At 41.7% G+C, this 16769-nt stretch overlaps 1 protein-coding gene across 4 annotated transcripts; it reads left to right on the top strand.

Annotated features, from left to right (window-relative positions):
* Positions 1–4973: 4973 nt before the first annotated feature.
* On the top strand, positions 4974–16312 carry NUP50 (nucleoporin 50). 4 transcript variants are annotated; one of them, XM_075210246.1, is made up of 8 exons: positions 4974–5174; positions 6858–6936; positions 8146–8229; positions 8468–8645; positions 9651–10247; positions 11706–11787; positions 13004–13122; positions 15607–16312. In XM_075210246.1, the coding sequence occupies exons 2-8, from the start codon at positions 6868–6870 to the stop codon at positions 15807–15809; spliced, it is 1332 nt and encodes a 443-aa protein (XP_075066347.1). In that variant the 5' UTR covers positions 4974–5174; positions 6858–6867; the 3' UTR covers positions 15810–16312. The 4 variants fall into 4 exon arrangements, with proteins under 4 accessions (XP_075066347.1, XP_075066345.1, XP_075066344.1 ...); XM_075210244.1 differs by having other exon boundaries at positions 4974–5293; positions 9651–10241; XM_075210243.1 differs by having other exon boundaries at positions 4974–5293.
* Positions 16313–16769: the final 457 nt, after the last annotated feature.

The raw sequence follows: 16769 nt of genomic DNA, 5'->3' as shown, positions 1-16769 counted from the left end.
GCCAATATCTCAGACTTTAGGCACAGATAATCAGAGGCCCGTTCCTCATCTAGATCCATATACACTCGCTGAGCTTCACCAGTCAGATATGGCGCCAGCCTCTCAGCACAATCTTTAGGAGGCCATTTTGCCCTTTTTGCACGTCTCTCAAAGGACACCAGATATGCTTCTATGTCATCACCTGGCGACATTTTCTGGAGAACAGGACCAAGTGGTTCATTTCTGTCATGTCTCACCTGGCTTAACTCTTCTCTTAAGAGCCTTGTGTTTTCCACATGTGCCTCGGCAACTCGTAGCATCTGAGCTTGCTGCTGTTGCTGCGCAGCGGCCACATTCACGAGGGTTCTCATTACTTCCTCCATGTTGACGTCTGCGCGGGTTGGGTAGCGGAAACTTGCTTCCCGGAGGATCCCACTCCTGACACCACTTATGGCAAGAGCCCGCTACTGCAGAAGCACACGCGAAAAACTTCTTCCTTTTTATGTAGTTTTATTGTTTTGACACCGTACAGATTTCACAGCAATTATGGAGACCCTAAACGCTAGCTATACATAGTCCAGCTCTTTCTCAGGACCAGCCAGCTTCCCCGGCGTTGGTCTCCCTGAACAAATGGCAAAAACAAGCTTTTATACATGTTACTCCTCCCCCAGCCTTAGCTTGATGGACAGGTGACACACCCACCTTCTCTTTAAAAGAAAACACCCATCACTGCCTCTGTTTGCACAACCAGACACGCCCTGTCTGTTTGCTGAGAGGAAGGATTTCAGATCATGTAAGTTTAACCAAATTTAAACTATTGCTTTTCATACATAAGTCTTCACTCTAGGTGCATTACTGCACAAATGTTTTACTCTACTTCCCTGCTTTCTCTGTATATTGCCAGCTAAATGCCTCCTTTTGTTACAATATATATATATATATATATATATATATATATATATATATATATATATATATGTATATATATATATATATGTATGTATATATATATATATATATATATATATATATACACTCTATCTATAGATCGATCATTAATATGTCACATTTTTGGGTGCTTAATCTCTAAAAACTGGTAGCTATATTGAGCGTAAAGTTGGATTGTCATTACCTTACTATCTGAGGGTGTATGGCTGCCTGTATTGTGTGCGCACATGTGAGATTGCAAGCTCTTGGGTTAAATGTAATTGGATGAGGGGTTTATAGGTCTTACTCTGCTTTAATCTTAACTGTTCATTTAAACCTCACTGGACAGGTCCGGTAGGAGTTAAACAGCAAGCTAAGGGGTCATGAGACCCCATGGTGGGTGAGAGGGGACTTTTAATACATCTTGCCTAACTATTTAATCCAAGAGCTTGTTAGCTATTATTATAAATGTTAATACACAGAGACTCATTCATTTCAGTGAGCGCACAATACAATACTCAATTATATTGCCACCACTTGCTGCTTATCAGCTCGCTCTTTCCAGTTCAATGCCATTCTGATGTTTTCCCAAAATTTAACCAACAAACAAAATATATAAATAAACAAATAAATAAATAAACATTATTGAACTCACTCTCTATCAGCAAATGTATTGGTAATCAGTCGCATGGAATTATTTACTCACATGACCAGCGGGAGATTGCGTAACCTGTGCCTTGCCGAAAGCGCTGGTTATCGCTGACATCTGACATAGTACCACAAAAGCTAGCGAGCTACAATATGCCTGCAGGACTGTTCACCCTGTCATCCGTAGCCGAAATCAGCCCCTATAAGGTGACATGGGCACCCGTTTCTAAGTGAACACTAGAAAAGCTCTAGGTTACCGTCCCACCACCCTATCGTTCTTACTAATCCGGTAAGCTCCGCCCCAACAGCGGAGGGGGCGGAACTTAAACCCCGCCTGCCGGTGGATAGACCGACTGCCGTTGCAGTTGATAAGGTAAGAATTTAACCAGAAGAGAACTGTGTCACAAAGGACAATGGAGAGAAATGTACACAGAAGAGGGTGATCAACGATGTTGAAAATGGCAGAGAGGTCCATGAGAATGAGAATGGAGAATTGAGCCTTAGGGGTAAATTTATCAAACTGCTAGTTTCCGGCAGGTTTGAAGAATAGAGATGTTGTCTATAGCAACCAATTAGATTATAGTTATCATTCATTTACTACATTCTGCAAAATGACAGCTATAATCTGATTGGTTGCTATAGGCAACATCTCCACTTTTCAAACCTGCTGGAAACTCGCAGCTTGATGAATTTACCCCTTAGACCAGTGGTTCCCAAACTGTGTGCTGTGGCTCCCTGGGGTGCCTCGGCGATCTCACAGGGGTGCCTTGGCCAGGGCCAGTGGTAAGCAAGACGGGGGACTACTTGGTAATTATTTTGGCTTAGGGGTGCCTTGAAAAAATTATGGAGACCCTAAGGATGTCTTGAACTGAAAAAGTTTGGGATCCACTGCCTTAGACTTTGACTGATGTGAATGAGTTCTCTGTACAGCGCTGTGGAATCAATGGCGCTATATAAATAAATGGTGATGATGATGATGTAAGAGGATTGACCACATTAGTGAGCACAGTCGCACTGGAATCTTGTGGTGCGGAGGCCGATTGCAAAGAGTCGAGATGGGAGAGGAAAGAAATTGAGATAGGTGGCTGTAAACAAGCTGCTCAAATAGTATGGAGGCAAATAGCAGAAGAGAAATAAATTGGAAGGTGGAGAGAGAGGCAAGTGCATAATTATTATTTTTTTCTAATTGGTGAAATGAGCACGTGTTTAAAAGGAAAGATTAAAGAGGTGAACTAGAGACTGGCATATAGTGGGGGGAGAGGAAACATAGAAGTTGCAAGGCAATAGGGTTGAGGGGTGAGATGATGAGTGCTGAGAGTCTGTCCTTGGTTACTGGGGAAAATGAACTGAGGATGGATTTATAGATGGTGGGTGGACATAAATGGAGATATACCGTTGAATGGTGTTGGTTTTGTCTTTGATGTAGGCAGCACAATCATGAACTGTGAGGGAGAGGTGGTGCAGATGGGCATAGAGGGCAGTGGAAAGTGACAGAGAGGCGTTGTGGGTTAGAAGACTAAGGGGTATATTTACTAAACTGCGGGTTTGAAAAAGTGGAGATGTTGCCTATAGCAACCAATCAGATTCTAGCTGTCATTTATTTAGTACATTCTACAAAATGACAGCTATCATCATCATCACCATTTATTTATATAGCGCCACTAATTCCGCAGCGCTGTACAGAGAATTCACATCAGTCCCTGCCCCATTGGGGCTTACAGTCTAAATTCCCTAACACACACACACACACACACACACACACACACACACACAGACTAGGGTCAATTTGTTACCAGCCAATTAACCTACCAGTATTTTTTTTGGAGTGTGGGAAGAAACCGGAGCACCTGGAGGAAACCTACGCAAACACGGCGAGAACATACAAACTCCACACAGATAAGGCCATGGTGGGGAATTGAACTCATGACCCCAGTGCTGTAAGGCAGAAGTGCTAACCACTGAGCGACCGTGCTGCCCAACAGCTAGATTCTGATTGTCCTCTTGATCCCATCCCCTCTCACCTCCTTCGCTCTCTCTCCTACTGCCTGCTCTTAGCTCGCACACCTCTTCAACCTATCACTCTCCTCTGGCGTTGTCCCATCCTCATTCATACACGCTCTTATCTCCCCTATCCTCAAGAAACCCAATCTTGACCCCACCTCTCTTGCAAACTACCGCCCTATCTCTCTTCTCCCATATGCCTCCAAATTACTTGAGCGGATTGTCTGCAGCTGCCTCGCCAGACACCTCTCTGACAACTCCCTCCTTGACCCTTTCCAATCCGACTACCACCCCCTCCACTCCACCGAAACAGCCCTGGCTAAAGTCACTAATGATCTCCTATCAGCCAAATCCAAGGGTCACTTTTCTATACTTATCCTCCTTGACCTCTCCGTGGCCTTTGACACCGTGGACCACCCCCTCCTGCTGCAAACTCTTCTCTCTCTCGGCCTCTCTGGTTCTGTCCATGCCTGGTTCACCTCATATCTTGCTAACCGCTCCTTCTCTGTATCCACGTCTGGTTCTTCCTCCACCCCCTCCCCTCTCCCTGTAGGAGTCCCTCAGGGCTCTGTTCTTGGCCCTTTACTCTTTTCACTCTATACTTCCTCCCTTGGGGCTCTCATCTCCTTGTTCGGTCTTCAGTATCACCTATATGCTGATGATATTCAACTCTACATCTCTTCTCCTAATCTTTCCTCCTCCCTTTTAGTGCATTGGTATCTGTAAAAGCGTGCAATTATCTTTTTATTCCCTTTCATTATTTTCAGCCTGGTGGAATGACTAGCTGTGTACCTGACCACACTTGTATCTGATCACTCATATACTACATTCATTTCAGATTTTAAAAATAAAACTCCACAAAAATGGATTTATCCTTTTTCTACCATGGCTACTGCAATTGGAAAATAAGTGAAAATGTGAAGATAATAGGATAATACTATAAAATAGTCCAGGTTGACAGATTGTTATAGGCTCTGAGTCCAGTGTCATTGCTATTTCACATCATGAGCTTTCTCCTATACAGACTCCATACAGTCTATAAAACATTACTATTATTATTAATAATATTATCATTATTATCACTCCAGATCACCACAACCTGTAACTGCAGCTGTATAATTCGATAGAACACTGGGACTTGTAGCTCCACAAGAGCTGATGAGCAGCCACATGTTGCAAACCCTGATAACCTATTAGAATCCCCCTCTAACCTGCATTGCTACAATGTTACAAGATAGACTTTGTCCCGCGCATGCGCAGTCCCTTCCCAGCCTAGTCAATGGACAAGTTACGTCAAATGTTGAGTCACGCTCATTGGCCAGATAACGATTGGCGCATGCGCGCTAGTCTACGCCAAGCCATGAATGGACGGTGACGCCATGAGCGAGGCCACGCCCCCTCTCCCCAGAGACGTTACTGCTGGCGCATGCGCACTGGCCGTTACCTGGCGGCGCTCATACAAAATGGCCGCCTGAAGCCGCTTCCCGCTCTCTGTAGTTGCCGGGTGAGCCGGGTGTGCTGAGACAGTGACACGGCGGGCGGAGGTCCAGACCGGAGCGAAGGGGTGACCGTGAGGTGGCAGAAGGCCGCACTCGTGTCTGTGGGACGGAGGCAGCGAGGTAATTGCCTGGTGTGGAAGTGGCGGGAGTCTAGGCCTTGGCATGACGGGGAGAGCGGTGTCCGGTCACCATCTTACGGCGGCCAAGCGGGAGGATGACGGTGGGCCTCCACCCTGGAGGTACAGCATGGAGCCTGGCAGAGCCCTGGTGGGATCAGTTGTGTAACTGCTGACATCCCCTGTGTGTGCCATGTGTTATATTATCACCCTGTCAGCATAGTACAGTTGTGTAACTGCTGCCATCCCCTGTGTGTGCCATGTGTTATATTATCACCCTGTCAGCATAGTACTAGGGTCATGTCCAGTGCTCAGGCCACTATATTATCTCCCTGTCTGTATAATATACATGTATGGTCATATCCATGTAGTATTGGTTTAGTGTCCTGTGTCTGTATAATATAACTGTAATTATGTTGTAATATCCACTGGTCAGGACTATATATTAGCTCCCTGACTGTATAATATAAATATATGGTCATATCCAATGGTCAGGTCATATTGGTGTAGTGTCCTGTGTCGGTATAATATAATTGTGTTGTAATATCCACTGGTCAGGCCACTATATTAGCTCCCTGTCTGTATAATATAAATATATGGTCATATCCAATGGTCAGGTCATATTGGTGTAGTGTCCTGTATCGGTATAATATAATTGTGTTGTAATATCCAATGGTCAGGTCACTTTTATTAGCTCCCTATCTGTATAATATAACTATTGTCATATCCAAAAATCAGGCCATGTTGGTGTAGTGTCCTGTGTCTGTATAGTGTTGTCCTATCAAAATATCAGGTCATATTGGTGTAGTGTCTGTATATTATAATTATGTTGTAATATCCAGTGGTCAGGTTACTTTATAAGCGCCCTATCTGTATAATATAACCAATGGCCAGGTCGTGTTGGTGTTGTGGACTGTTGTATAATCGTATTGTCATATCCAGTGGTTAGCTCATGTTGGGTGGCGTAGTGCCTTGTGTATGTGTAATGTAATATAATTGTCCTATCCAAAGATCAAGTCATGTTGGTGTAGTGTCCTGTGTGTATTGAGTTTTATAGAATTGTATTATGGTCCTGTCCAGTAGACAGTTGCTAAAATTGGGTTTGGGTCTCTTATGTTAATGTTGGTTTGTCACATGTCGTTGTAGTGACAGTTTAAAAATGATGTTTACTTTTCTTTATTACCTTTGCCCGATGTGGACAGTCATGAACTGGACAATGTGTGATTGCCTATCAGCAGAACACTGAATTATCATGTAATATATATTTTTGATTTGACCCAAGAATTGTTGGTCACATTTTATTAAGTGGTCCAGTTAATACTAATTACATTATACAAGGCTGATACAGCACAGCTGGTTAAAAAGTTTATAGGAACCATGTAGACATAACTTGTATGCTGCAAATACAATGGTGTATAGGTTTTATATTAAGGTGGACATGCTGTATTGTTTTAGAGCTGACTTTACAATATCGATGCTTACTGGATAATATGACATTGGTTTGTTTTGGGCATTTTCCCAGCAGGCTAGGAAAAAAACCTTTCAGATGTATTTGATTCTTGCAGCTGTGAGAATGTGTATTTGTGAAATCTTTTAATTTTGGTTTAAATGCATATGAACAGAGCTGAATGGTTATGTAATCCTTCCTTGAACTGTATTTAACTTATGTATGGCTTTTCCTATTTAGTGCAGGCAGAATGGCTAAAAGAGTTGCCGACAAGGAGCTAACTGACCGGAATTGGGATCAAGAGGAAGAGGCAGAAGATGTAAGTGAGGAGCTTGTCTGATCATTATTGTGTTTTTTGCTTTTTTTTTTTTTTTTTTTGTGGACACGAACACGTGTTCACTGTACTATGAACGCATGTACTACACTTGGCTAATAAAGATGAAAATCACAGTCTAGTCCTACAAAGGGAAAAAGCCACAAGTGGTTTGTTATCAGTCCAGAGAACCTCGCAGTGAATTGGACTGCTTCTTAGTACACCAGTATTCATGCAAATGACAAGATTGCTGTATTACTATGTTAGTGTATGTTATAGTAGACTTTACCTCATGTTTACAGATCATTATAAATTGGCGCAATGCGAGTCCCTTACTGCAGACTCTCCTTTGATCTCATGATAAATCATACTACTGCTTTCTGTGAGACAATATAAGGATAGCCTATAGTTGGCTTACCTGGTTCAACAATCAGAGTATGCATGGATGTCTTACATGTAAATGTAAAATGTGTTTTTAGCATTTAATTGACCTTACTAAAGTTAGTCACACATTTTGTGTTTGGGATGGGATCATAAATGTGTATCTGTTAGTAAGATACTACAATACATGTAGTAATTACATTTTGCTCGGATTCTTGAACTTCAGGCACCCAGGGTTATGCAGTTTTGTCTATTTGAAGCACCACCAGTACTTCACAAACCCATATTTGTTGGATTTGAACTGACTTGTGCAAATAACTTTTTATGCTAGTCATTTTAAGCCTTGGACGATAGCCAAATTACATATTTGGTTAGTGATTTATAATATAAAGTAATGCCATGAGATTTTGGTACTGCATTAGTCAGAAGAGCAGATTCAAGATCTATTTAATAGTATACATTACACTATTTTGGCTTGTACACACTTTGTCATCACTTTTACATAAGCATCAAAGTGTTTAATAAGGATTAGAAATGCACATTCAGTGCTTGAACTTAACACCATGTAAAAAATAAGTAAATGGTACCTTTTAAATGGGTCATTCTGTCTTCCAAAATCTATGGGAATAGTTCACTGTAAAAAGGGATCATTCATATGCAGTATTTTCTGCTATGAAATACCTCGTGCATATAAGAAAGCTATTATATGCAACCTTCTGATGTTTTTTTTTTTCTCTCTTAATTTCCACTTGTATAGCAGCTTACCAGCAAGGCTCTATGTTCTTAAAGGTTAGGTTTTCTGTCTGGTGGTACATATTTGTGTTCATTTCATAGGCGGGAACTTTCTGTCTGGCAAGTCGGGATGTTTTGAAGAGCAGAGAAATTAAGAAAGCAAAGAGGAGGAACCCTGGAAGTGAGGTAACAGTTTCTGTCTTATATCCTCAGTGGGACCAGCCAAGCTGAGTTGTTGCTAGTAGCCATTGTGCCATACCAGGGGGGGGGTGTTCTATGTCATGTGACTGTTGGCTTGTGCACAATGTACAGTGTTTGTTAGAAGATGGAATTTGCATTTAACAGTATAACTGGAGATATTAGTTTTGCAACCTGGATAACACCGGCTACATGTATTTTTCATAACATGTCTGTATTATTTTAGTCTGAGAGTGGTGGAGCCTTTAAAGGATTTAAAGGCTTGTTTGGAGTGGCTAGTGGAGGCCTTGCTGGATTTGGAAATGAATCTGGGGTGAAACCAGTACATGGTTTGACCAACGGAAATGGCAGCACATCTCTGTTCAGCGGCTCAAAGCCTGCAGTTGACAGCAAACCTTCCTTTGGTGAGTTTAAAGTTTGTTATGAAAATGCTTCAGTATTCAGGATTTGTTATAGATTTGAAGTACATGCTATCTATTGGCCAACATCTGCTATTAGATGGTCCCATTCAGATCTAGGCGACCATTAGAACTCCAGAACGCTGTAATTCTTCAGCAGTAGGGGGAATGCAGTTATAGGGTTATATTCCACTAGGTGGAAAGAAAGACTAGTCGCCTATAAAGCACCTAGCCTCCCCACGCGCTCTTACCTGCCCCTCATTTGGTTTTTTTCTTTCCTTCCCAGTGCCCAGAGTAGGAGATGGGTACAGGGCCTTGTACTGTGCATTGGTTACTTCATTTTAGTTTTTAAGGTGTTTTTCCACCATCACCCATTGAGTGCCCGATTGTGCTGTAGCCTGTTAAACTTTTGCTCCTCCCATCCTGGGCATTGAGGTCTAATTTGTACCTCTGGAGAAGTATGGTCACCAAAGAATTGGAGCTTTGTTTAGAAAGCTTATTTTCATTCTTGGGTGTAGGGATTAGATCAGCCTCTGCCACATGGGCTGAGACTCTCCTGAATTAGGATAGTAATGCAGCCAGCAAGCATCCTATATGCTGGCTACATCTTCCTATACGGCTAATGTCGTGGTGTCTCCGAGTACTCTGCATGAAATCTCTGTTGGCTGCTAGCGCCTCAATATCTGTCCTCGTCAGGTAAGGCCTTCTTTGGATTTAAGATCGTTTTGTAGGCCTTTGTTTAGGTGATTGGACAGTATTACGCACCACCCATAGGAGGGAAGGGCATCTCTGTTGGGCTTATCCTAGTAGACAGGAAGAATTGGGTGTGCATTTAGCACAAATAGTTAGGGAGGTATAAGAGATATGATGGGGTAATTAGCGCTAATATCTGATTACATGCAGAAAAATGTTTTCTTACTGTTTTCTTAATTGTTTTGTAATCAAATGATGAACCAATGTCGAAGGACCTCCAGTTTTTCAACTCTCACTAAATTGGAATTTATTTCCCAGGTTCTCTCTTTACAAATGGTCCAGCTTTAGTCACTGATGGCACTTCGAACACTGCAAATACCAATGGAGAAAGACCTTCATCTACCTCTAGTTTTGGTCCAAACAGTGACTACAACAAACAGCTTACGTCCCTCAACTGCTCCGTGCGTGACTGGATAGTGAAACATGTGAATACCAATCCCCTCTGTGACCTGACGCCAATCTTTAAAGACTATGAAAAACATTTACTGAGCATCGAACAGAAGTATGGAGCCAGCACCGATAGCGGATCTGAGAGCGACAACTCCAAGCCAACCCCAACCATTCCCACATTTGGCTCCCCAAAACTGGAGACCAAGTCAACTTTCTCTTTCACTATCAAAGAGAATAAATCTGAGTCGCCTGCTAAATCTACTCCGGAGAAGAAATCTCCGCCGTCCTGTCTCTTTACCTTTGGCTTAAAGCCAGAGGCGTCTGTGTCTGGGACAGCAGCAGGATTTTCTTTCACAGCGGGAGCTGCCAGTCTCTTTGGTAAAGATTCCAGTAAGACCAGTAGTGTGACACCGTCAATATCTGTCCAAACAGACTCCAGCGGCAAGAACGAAGAATCAGGTGACCGTGAGTGATACACTTAATACATTAATTCGCAAGATCATTAAAGGAGGCCAATGGTTAGACTACCCCGACATAGGTGTCCACATAAAGCAGTCCCTTACACGGTTACCATAACCCTCCCCTTCCACATCTGCATGAACTGGTGACCGCTCCAGTACAGAGGATTACACATCTGAGCATTAGACTAGAATGGTGTCTAACCAATGACCAGAGCAGCGGTTCTCTTTATATGGTCGGTTGCAAACTTGTCCCAGCCTGATTAATGGTTGTATACCTGCTGTGTGAACAGGCAGTATTGTGGTAACACCACCTGACTACATATTAGGGGGGGGGGGGTGGCACACCAATGGTGAGGGAATGTACTAATGTGGACCTCTCCGCTTTAAGTTATGAATTGGGAATGCACAAAATGCCATATGTAGTTTTAAACTTTTTGCGTTGACCTATCTGGTTTGCCTTGTCTGGGGAAATGACAGATCCAACTTGAAACTCATATTAATAGATGTTAGAACATCTGTCAGGTTTTTCAAAAATCCAGGAGCCACTTGCCCATTTATCCTAACTTATATGGGTAATTTTCTATAGATCTCAATTGGGGTTTTATGTCCCTGGCTGTTTAAAGCTCGCTGACCCCTAGTATATGCCTGCCTGACTAGCTTCTCTCTTTGACATTTTGTTCACCACTCCCCCAAAAAACAGGCATCGGCACTATAATAAAGCAGGTACAAATCTGTATATACAAACATAAAACAAGAAGTCCAATATAAAGCTTTATCACCCAATATTGCAATAAATAATATTTTCCCTTTTTATAATAAAGGTTTTAACCCACTATCCAATTTGTTGAAAATGGGCCTCTAAAGGATGGCCTGATCAGTTATCTAGATTACAGCCTAATGATCTCCACCATCCAACCATTGGGCCTGTTCTGCTAGAACACTAAAGTCTCAGGGTCAGTAGCGAGCAGAACAGATCACAAGGCTACAGCCCCTGGGGATCAGGTAGCCCTTCGATAAAGAGCGAAACTCGTCCAGAGACCCCACAGTGCAGAGGATGTGGGCCTGAGAGTAGGAATACAGCCACCAAACTGCAATTGGGCTTTTAAGTATTGTAGTCTTTGAAATTCCACTTCTTTGGTTTATTTAGCAATCAGTCTGTCCTGTAACTCCGTAAATGGTCTAGTTGGCTCTTTCTAAATCTGCATTTGTCCAGTCCCTCACACAGAACAGAGATATAAGGCCCCAGTCTTATTATTGTGTGAAGACTGCTGTCAGACGTTCCTCCTATGTGACACAGATTATCAAGCTAGCTGTGTGTACTCTTGTATCTGGTTGTGTCTGTCTTTAGCCCCCAGGCACACTGGAATTACAGGACCATATGTACATGTTTCACTACTAGCTGCAAAGATTTCTGACCAGTGGTTTCTGAACATGAATTGTTTTACTTTTACTCTCCCAACAGGAGGAGGTGAGGAGGAGGAGGAAGAGCCGCCCAAAGTTACTGTTCAAGCCGTAAAGGAAGAGGATGCTTTCTTCTCCAAAAAGTTAGTTTATAATCTTCTTTCCATAGCCTTAAATGCAAGTGTGGCAACTTGCAGTCACACAATCCTGGGTGACCTTTCCTAAATGTCATTGGTAAAAAGTCTATCTGGACATCTATTGGGATCTACCCTGTTAATGTTGTGGATCGCAGGATGTTTAAAAAATGTAAACTGGAAACTCCTTTGTAGCCTTTTTAAAGTGACTTTTATATTTGATTATCCTGCCGGTGGATTTGAATGATATGTTCATATGTGCAGATAGTCAGCCTGTACACCGGTATGTCTCTGTAATAAATCATTTGCTTATAATGTCGATGTCAACAAACTGAGTATCTGGCCCTGTTGGTTATTTTTATTGTATGGCAGCATTGTGGCGTAAGTAGATGGTGTGCACTACAGCAAGTGATCGTTAATATTCATAACATTTTTATTAGTAATCCAATGGGGTTCACTCAGCTAGCGCAAGACTAATGCTGCTCACAAAGTCAGTTGTATTTTGTTTTACCAAGTATAGAAATGAACTTTAAAATGTGTATTTAACCTGCAAAAAAAAACCATATTGCAGTACATTTAGTAGGCTAGATAATATACATTAGACTGCAACGTTTTGGTGCTAATCTGCACTTTCAGCTAATAAACAATTGATATGTTATTGATAATGCTAAATTTAGGTATACAAATATAAGGATTGGTATAAAGAATAAATAAGGATGATCAACAAGAGTAAATTAGTTTATTGGTGGATACACATGTAAGACATGAGATGTGGAGATGCATATAAACATCTCATTGCTGGCTCCACTGAAGGGTCTAAGAGTAAGATAATTTTTAATGACAAAAATTTCTATAAATTAACATATTCACCTCGCTATGACCTGGTTAAGAAAATACCAATTTTTTTAGGTTGTTACTAATAAAATTTTTAGCTACAATGAAGATCTCGTAGGAATTAGACTATAGTGCTCTTGTACTCAACTCTATTCTTTTTACTTTTGTAAAATGTATGGAAGGTGAAAGCGCACCGCCTTACATTAATACAGAGAGATTAGTGGGAACAGTCTAATCCTTGTGTGGATAAAACTTTCTTGCATGATGTGTTTTCAGGCCTCTGAGCCTGAAGAATATTCAGAGTTGGCAAAGCTTCCGTGTGTCTGGTTGTAGCAGCCCAAGGCTTGTGTCAATGTGCACGTTATTGAAATGTTTTTTTCTCTCCCCCAAGGTGTAAGCTCTTCTACAAGAAAGAGAATGAATTTAAAGAGAAAGGTGTAGGCACATTACATCTAAAACCTGTAGGCGATGAAAAGACTCAGCTCTTGGTTCGTGCAGATACAAATCTCGGTAAGTAGCTCCTTTGTTATTCAAATCATGGCTGTGCTATATTGTGCCTACGATGTTTCTTACGCAACCTTCCTTTAGGTTTATTGTCCCTTTAAAAAATCAAATGTTTTGCCCCATTGTGTTTACTCAGCTTCTGCTAGTGTGAATTGTGCTCAGACTATAAATCTAGTTACTAGATTTATCTTCCCAATAGAGGTATGGCTTGGAAAGATGAAGCCACTTCTGCATGAGATTCATCCTGTCTGCTGTGATGTTGCCGCTAGTGACATTTCTCATTGTGATGGGCTGCATGAGTGGAATAATAGATGACATTAGTCATGCTGGAAATGGAACATTTTGCTGGTTATAGATTGAATGCTGGAAAACAGCTTTTATATTTAAGATCAGCGGTTTATACTCCATCCCTCCTAAGCGACATCCTCCATTTATTCTCGTCGGTTAGCTTTCATGTAAACTAGCTCCATAGCTGCTTTTATGGAGCATAATACAGTACTGTTTCTTAATGTGCTTCATGTGTTCCTGTCTTTGCATTTTTTTGCCAAAATTTTCTCCTGAATCTTAGTGGTGAACTCCACCTAAACGTGATAGTATGTCTAGTGTTCCCGGCACTCCCACTTTCTGTTTTTGTCTCTGAAACTACACTGTATGTTTGTAATAGAGGGGCTAATCAGAAACCAACAGCAAGGTCTGAACCTTCTCAGTCTAATCACACGTAATGTGGGTGGGGGGGGGATTCAGTTCGCTGGGAAGTGCCGCTGGAGCCTTGTGCGATGTGCCCCTGTGCACATATTATAGTAGCGGTAAGCGCAAAAAATGAGCAGAGATTTCAGGCTGTACATTGATGTAGTGTCACCTCCTGCAATGTTCCCGCGACAATTCACTTTCACTTTGAATCTCCCCCCTGTGTCTCGCTCGGGGGGTCACTGTACTTGAAATTACCTAATTAACTTTAATCATTTGTATTTAAAAAGAGAGCGTCTGTAATTTAAACCTAATGGTAAATTGACTTATTATCAAAACGCAACATAGAAGCAGAGCAGCATCATAACACACATTTTATTTATGAAAGGTAAATTAGTCTGGGCCTAAGCAATAATGATTCTTTCCAACACCATAGAAATGTCTACACTGTCCTTTGTTCTGTAACATGGTACAGCTAGTTATAACCTGGCCTCTCCTGTGTGACTTTACCTTGTCAGCCGACACGACAGGAAACTTCCATATCTTAATTTGAGTCACTGCGGAAGATGTCGTCCCAGGAGACTACTTGTCCTCAGCTGACCTCAAAGGGCGTCTGCATAATTACATTGCAGCTCTGCCTCTTAGAGAAAACTGCTCCTACAACATATGCACTGTGCACTTATATACCTACAAGCACTTTGCTAATGTTTCTGATTTACTTATTTTTCTGAAAGTCTAGATCAGTGATGTGTAACTTTGATACACTTCAAGGGCCCCATGTGCAATTCTTGAGTTACAAAAATGGGCTGTGTATTACCCTTCATCTTAATAATTGCCCCAAAATGAGTAGGAGCTGTTTGATGCACTCCTCATGCCACACAGATGACCATCGCCCCGCATGTCACTCAAACCATATGATGGGCGGTCAATCTCCTCTAGCACTCCTCCAGATCTGATGTGATGTACAGAGTTTTACACTGAGTCAGACGCTTGTAGGGGCATTGACATGATCCCTGGTGGTACCAGTCATGTGTCTTCTGTTTATAAAAGTGAATTAGTATATGTCAGTGTTTCCCAAGCCCAGTACTCGGGGACCTCTAACAGGGCAGGTTTTTCAGGTGACAAATAAAATTATACCCACTGTGGATCTGTTACAATGTGTCAGTCAGTAATGATTACACCTGTGCTCTAGCACAGAGAAATGGAAAACATGCCCTGTTGGGGATCCCTGGGGACTGGCATTGGGAATCTCTGGTATATTGCTTGCAGATACAACAGTTTAGAATTCAACTTTAGTTTGAAACCCCCTCCTGTTCCTTGACTACAAGTCTCCCTTTTAGTCCAAAAATCTAGCTACCGTATTCTTATGGATCCTACTGTACACATTGAGGTGCTTGCTAACGTAACCCTTTCAGTCTCTAGAATTAGAAAGTTTGCAGACTCTGTAGCACCTGATACTTCTCATCGTTATGACAAACTGCTCAGACTTGTCCGTCCATAATGTACTCAAACTACTGGTTTCTGAATACATTGTTTTTTTGTGGGATGATCCTACTCTTGTCTAATCAATTGATATCAATGTAACAGAACTGTACTTACCTCCGTGATCTCAATGTTGCAAAGGAATTAATAGGCTGCATTGTCATTAATACCGCTTCTGCTCCCAAAATGGCTGCCTCCAGTGTGAAGAGGCGACAGGTACTCCTCATAGATTCTACATATATTATATTCACATTGCTTGCAGTGACAGGCTGACAGGGCTGTTTGCTTTTTGGGATTATTTTAACATGTTTTTTATTCCAGGTAACGTCTTGTTGAATATTTTGGTTCAACCCTCTATGCCGTGTTCAAGAACCGGAAAGAACAATGTCATGATTGTATGCGTCCCTAACCCTCCCATTGATGAGAAGAACCCTAATGTACCTGTCACCATGTTAGTGCGAGTGAAGACCTCCGAGGATGCCGACGAGCTGCATAAAATTCTGGTGGAGAAAAAGGGGGCTTAAAAAAAGCGAACAAGATCACGGGATTATTTTTCTTGCCAAGTTGCTGCTTATTGAACTCAAGGGTTGCCCTTCATTATATACTCTTTATCAACCCGCATAACTTCTAAATACAGAAAGATTGTTTTCATAAGTTTTGTCAAGAAAGGATTCAAGTGTTAATAAAAGCTTTAAGGGTAATGGTGTATAGGTTGTATAGAATGTGAAAGGAATACTTGGTGCGGATAAGAGTGACTTGTTTATCACAAAGCCTTAGCTGGTCTTCACACAAGAAGAAAAAGTTTACGATGTGATCGTTTCTGCTGGCCTCCACCATCTTGGCTGGACTTTTTTTTTTTTTTCTTCTTTCTACTGTCGGCAATTCATGTTTACTCTGTTAAAGTTGTTTTGCAACCCATTTAAATTTTTTTTTTTTATTTTTTTTTAGCTTGCAGAATGTCTGTTCTAAAGTGGACTTGTCACCTCCAGAGAGCACTAATGTCTTAAAATCAAACATGTCCATTTGACTGTGTCGTCTATTTTCATTCCCATCCCCGAAGCCAGAATTAGAATGCCTGAGTAATCCTTCTACACTCTTTCAGATATTGGCAGCTGTCCCTATAGCCATGGGGCCTGAGGTTACGGATGTAATAATGTTGGGAGTAATGCTGAGCATTATCAGAGGGTTACTCAAATGTTCGTTTTTTTTTTGTTTTTTTTACTGGTTCCATGGTTGATGGATGTGTAGAACTAAAAGTCCCAGCACTTGGCTAGCATGTCAGCCACATGGTGCCTATGTTATGCTGTCACTAGTAGTGCGAGGTGCTGCCTTTGAGGGGGATTCCTGATTTTTGTTCGTTCTGTCTAAGCTTTTCATTAGAAGATTTGTAGGTCTAGAAAATACCCCCCCACATCAAGAAATGCATCATTAAATGCAGGAAAGAATATCTGTATTAATGACATGAGCAGCTCCTTCAAATACCT

This window comes from Mixophyes fleayi, chromosome 4 (genome assembly GCF_038048845.1).
Source record: "Mixophyes fleayi isolate aMixFle1 chromosome 4, aMixFle1.hap1, whole genome shotgun sequence".
Taxonomy (NCBI): Eukaryota; Metazoa; Chordata; class Amphibia; order Anura; family Limnodynastidae; genus Mixophyes; species Mixophyes fleayi.
This window is presented reverse-complemented; position numbering and strand designations above follow the sequence as displayed.

Bases quoted from the DNA above. Each gene is read 5' to 3' on its own strand.
- NUP50 (XM_075210243.1), top strand. From the start codon at position 5,217: ATGACGGGGAGAGCGGTGTCCGGTCACCATCTTACGGCGGCCAAGCGG. The intron at 6,937-8,145 runs GTAAGTGAGGAG...TTCATTTCATAG, and splicing joins AAGAGGAAGAGGCAGAAGAT to GCGGGAACTTTCTGTCTGGC. The intron at 8,230-8,467 runs GTAACAGTTTCT...GTATTATTTTAG, and splicing joins GGAGGAACCCTGGAAGTGAG to TCTGAGAGTGGTGGAGCCTT.